Source organism: Sinocyclocheilus rhinocerous, unplaced genomic scaffold (genome assembly GCF_001515625.1).
Source record: "Sinocyclocheilus rhinocerous isolate Xijiao unplaced genomic scaffold, SAMN03320098_v1.1 scaffold2818, whole genome shotgun sequence".
Classification (NCBI taxonomy): Eukaryota; Metazoa; Chordata; class Actinopteri; order Cypriniformes; family Cyprinidae; genus Sinocyclocheilus; species Sinocyclocheilus rhinocerous.
The window spans coordinates 212,171-215,884 of NW_015640329.1; the positions used below are offsets into that span (position 1 = coordinate 212,171).

General features: G+C 35.2%; 1 protein-coding gene across 1 annotated transcript in view; it reads right to left on the reverse strand.

The window, feature by feature from the left end:
- Positions 1–613: 613 nt before the first annotated feature.
- Positions 614–3,714, reverse strand: part of LOC107752625 (WD repeat-containing protein 70-like) — a 57,080-nt gene continuing 53,979 nt past the window's right edge. The window contains 1 exon segment of the mRNA XM_016568640.1: positions 614–829. Coding sequence (XP_016424126.1) covers positions 745–829 — 85 coding nt within the window. The 3' untranslated portion in view covers positions 614–744.

The window sequence follows — 3,714 nt, forward strand, 5'->3', positions numbered from 1 at the left end:
ATATATATATATAAATCAATTTAGAATCACAAAAACAAACTAAATATTCAAACAACGGAATGGAATCTTCTCTCAGACACAATGAGATCCTGAAGAGCTCGAGCTTTAATAACAAATGAAGTTTCTAAAGATTTTTTTCAAATAAATATTTATAGAGCGCAGTGACTCGTGGGGGAAGACGAGGAGTCGTTTGGGGACCCACACACGGGACATTCGATGGAAAGGAATGTGTTATGATAATGTGATGTCCCGTATGTTTACATGCAAGACCGTCACGCAAACATCTGATCTGACACACCGATACGTACATCTACTGAAAACCTCATTCAGGTCTGACAAAAAAATAATAAATATGCAACTCTATTTACTACAGCTTGACCGAATGTAAAACACACACATTTTTGCTTTTCAACCCACAATGCCAAATAAAAGACTGAAAAGAGTGTTTTTGTACGAGAAACAGGCCACGCAATGGGTTTATTTATAATCTAAAAGACAAAAATACAAAAGAAAAACTAGTCAAAATAATAAATCAGACAATAATGAATCAACTGTATGAGCTGTAAATGACATTTAGCAAAAAAAGACCAGTTTTCATACAACACTTTGTATTTTCTGCTCAGATTCAGACGTAAAACTGTCCATTTCCACAAGGTTTGGAAAGCGTGTGGGAGAATCCCGACGGAAGAGACTCGTTCCTCTGAACTCCACAAACTCAGAGTCAAAAGTGAAGAGGAAATCTCCTCAGATCTTGCGTTTCTTCCATTCTGGTTGATCTTCGTCGGCCTCTTCTTCCTCGTCCTCGGCAAACAGCGGCTCGGGCTGCATCCTGTCAGACAAAAACACGTTGAGATCTCACACACAGCGTTCACTGCACACAGAGAGACAGAGAGGATGATGGGAGATTAATCCAGTTCCCTACTTTCATTCAGATCACTGATTAAAATATAACATCTGCTGTGAGTCACAGAGGGACACCAACACACACACCACAAACACACACTCACTCACTCACTCACTCACTCACACACACACACACACACACACACACACTCACGCACTCAAACACAACACACACACATAGCAGGAAAAAATTAAGATTTGAAATAAAAGGAATTAACTTTTAATACATTTAAATAAATATTTCAATAATTCAAAATATTTTTTTCATTAAAAAATCAGTATCCAAATATCTTTTACACGAATATCACATGCATCAATTCAAACATAATCTAAAATACTTTTACACAAATAAAGACAAAACGAAACTATGATCGTTAACTAAAACTAAAACAAACAAACAAACAAACAAAAAACATTTTCTTTACTTGAAAACAGTGTTATTATTTTTTTTATAAGCCATTATAGTTTTTATTAGCTTTTATCTTTATTTTTTATTTATTTTTGTACTTTTGTGTGCTTTTGTCAGTTTATTTATTTATCATTATTATTACTATTTAGGTTTAATTTATTTTAATTTAATTTTTTAATTTTTATTTTGTACTTTTAGTGCTTTAACTTAAACTCATTTCAGTCACTTGTCAAGGCAACATTTCTAATTTTTCATGTAATATTTATATTTAATTTCAGCTTTACTTCAATAAAAATCTTTTTAAGAGTTTGAGCTTAGTTTTAATAGTTTAACTTAATAAAATAGTTTGAAGTAATAAAAAAAATACATATTTAAAAAAAAATACAACTAAGAAAAATGACAAAAACAAATGACAAAATTACTAAAACTTTAAATAAAATGGTAAAAAACGAGCTTGTGTTGTTTAAATTCAGCCAAGAGATGAATCTGAGACGTCAAACATCGGACAGATATAAAAAGACAAGTGAAGCTACAGCGCTGACCTCCATTCACACCACAGCGTCTCCAGTGTGTGTGTGTGTGTGCGTGCGTGTGTGTGTGTGTGTGCGTGCGTGTGTGTGTGTGTGTGCGTGCGTGTGTGTGTGTGTGTGCGTGCGTGTGTGTGTGTGTGTGCGTGCGTGTGTGTGTGTGTGTGCGTGCGTGTGTGTGTGTGTGTGCGTGCGTGTGTGTGTGTGTGTGCGTGCGTGTGTGTGTGTGTGTGCGTGCGTGTGTGTGTGTGTGTGCGTGCGTGTGTGTGTGTGTGTGCGTGCGTGTGTGTGTGTGTGTGCGTGCGTGTGTGTGTGTGTGTGCGTGCGTGTGTGTGTGTGTGTGCGTGCGTGTGTGTGTGTGTGTGCGTGCGTGTGTGTGTGTGTGTGCGTGCGTGTGTGTGTGTGTGTGCGTGCGTGTGTGTGTGTGTGTGCGTGCGTGTGTGTGTGTGTGTGCGTGCGTGTGTGTGTGTGTGTGCGTGCGTGTGTGTGTGTGTGTGCGTGCGTGTGTGTGTGTGTGTGCGTGCGTGTGTGTGTGTGTGTGCGTGCGTGTGTGTGTGTGTGTGAATTGCTGAAATTAACAAAAATTAAACAGAAATTTAAAGCACATTTGGAATGAGTGAATGACAGAAAACAAAATAAAAATCTTGAATCAGACCAAAACTGATAATAAAAACAGTACTAATTATGGGCAATGCCAATATGGTCACTGATATATTTCCAAATCTAATTAAAGTAAAGTGAAGTGTAGTGAAGTATCAAAAAAAAAAATAAAAAAAAAAATAAAATAAATAAATTTTAAATAAATTTAAATTTTAAATACATTTTTTCCACAAAAAAAAAAAAGAATAAATAAATAAAACAAAATAATAATCTTCATTTAAAAAATCTCATTTTCAGTTCAACGTGTCACATGCAACAGTTTTTAAAGAAGATTTGGATGGACAACAAAATAAAAATCTTGGATCACACTGATATGATCACAATGATAATTAAAACAGTACTAATTATATTATACCAATATGGTCATTGATATATTTCCACATATAATTCTTTAAAATAAAATAAAATAAAATAAAATAAAATAAAATAATCATTTTTGGTTCAACAGGTCAAATGCAATAGGTTTGTTTAAAAAAAACAAAGAAAAAAAACAAACAAACAAACAAAGAAAACATAATTATGGCCAATACCGATACCGATAGCGATATGGTCACTGATATATAATTCTGGTGTTATACAGGCAGGATTTAGGCCTCAGCACTCAGCGCTGGGCATCTAAAGTATCACGGCTCTGATCTCGTCACGCTATCCGTCACACGCAGCTGAACAGACCACCGCCGAAACAGATCCATGAGTTATTCTCCAGATAAACATCCAACAGAAGAGATGAACAGATAAAAACCTGACAGCATATTTCAGGACCACACGCTCCTGCTTTACTGGGACGCACACGGCCCGAATGTAAACACAAAGATGCCTCTGCTTACAGCCGCTCGCTTTTACTACACATAAACACAACATAAAACTGGGATTTCCATCTGATTCCATTTCACTCGTCCACGACAGCATTCGCTCAGATCTTATTTTAGGGTTTTGGGAAAAAAAGCGAATATGGAATCAGGATGTAATCCATCACTGGAGTATGAAGACAATCATAACAAAAAGATTGTATTTTTGGCAACGACTGTGGATGTTTTATCTTATGATAATCCACATATTACAGAGAACCTAAGATAAGGAGTGATTTAAAGTTTAGAACTTAACTTGGATGATTGTGTGTTCTACCAAAACAAAAGTTAATAAAAAAATAAAAAAATATTTTTTTATATACATACACTGTGTATATATATATATATATATATATATATATATATA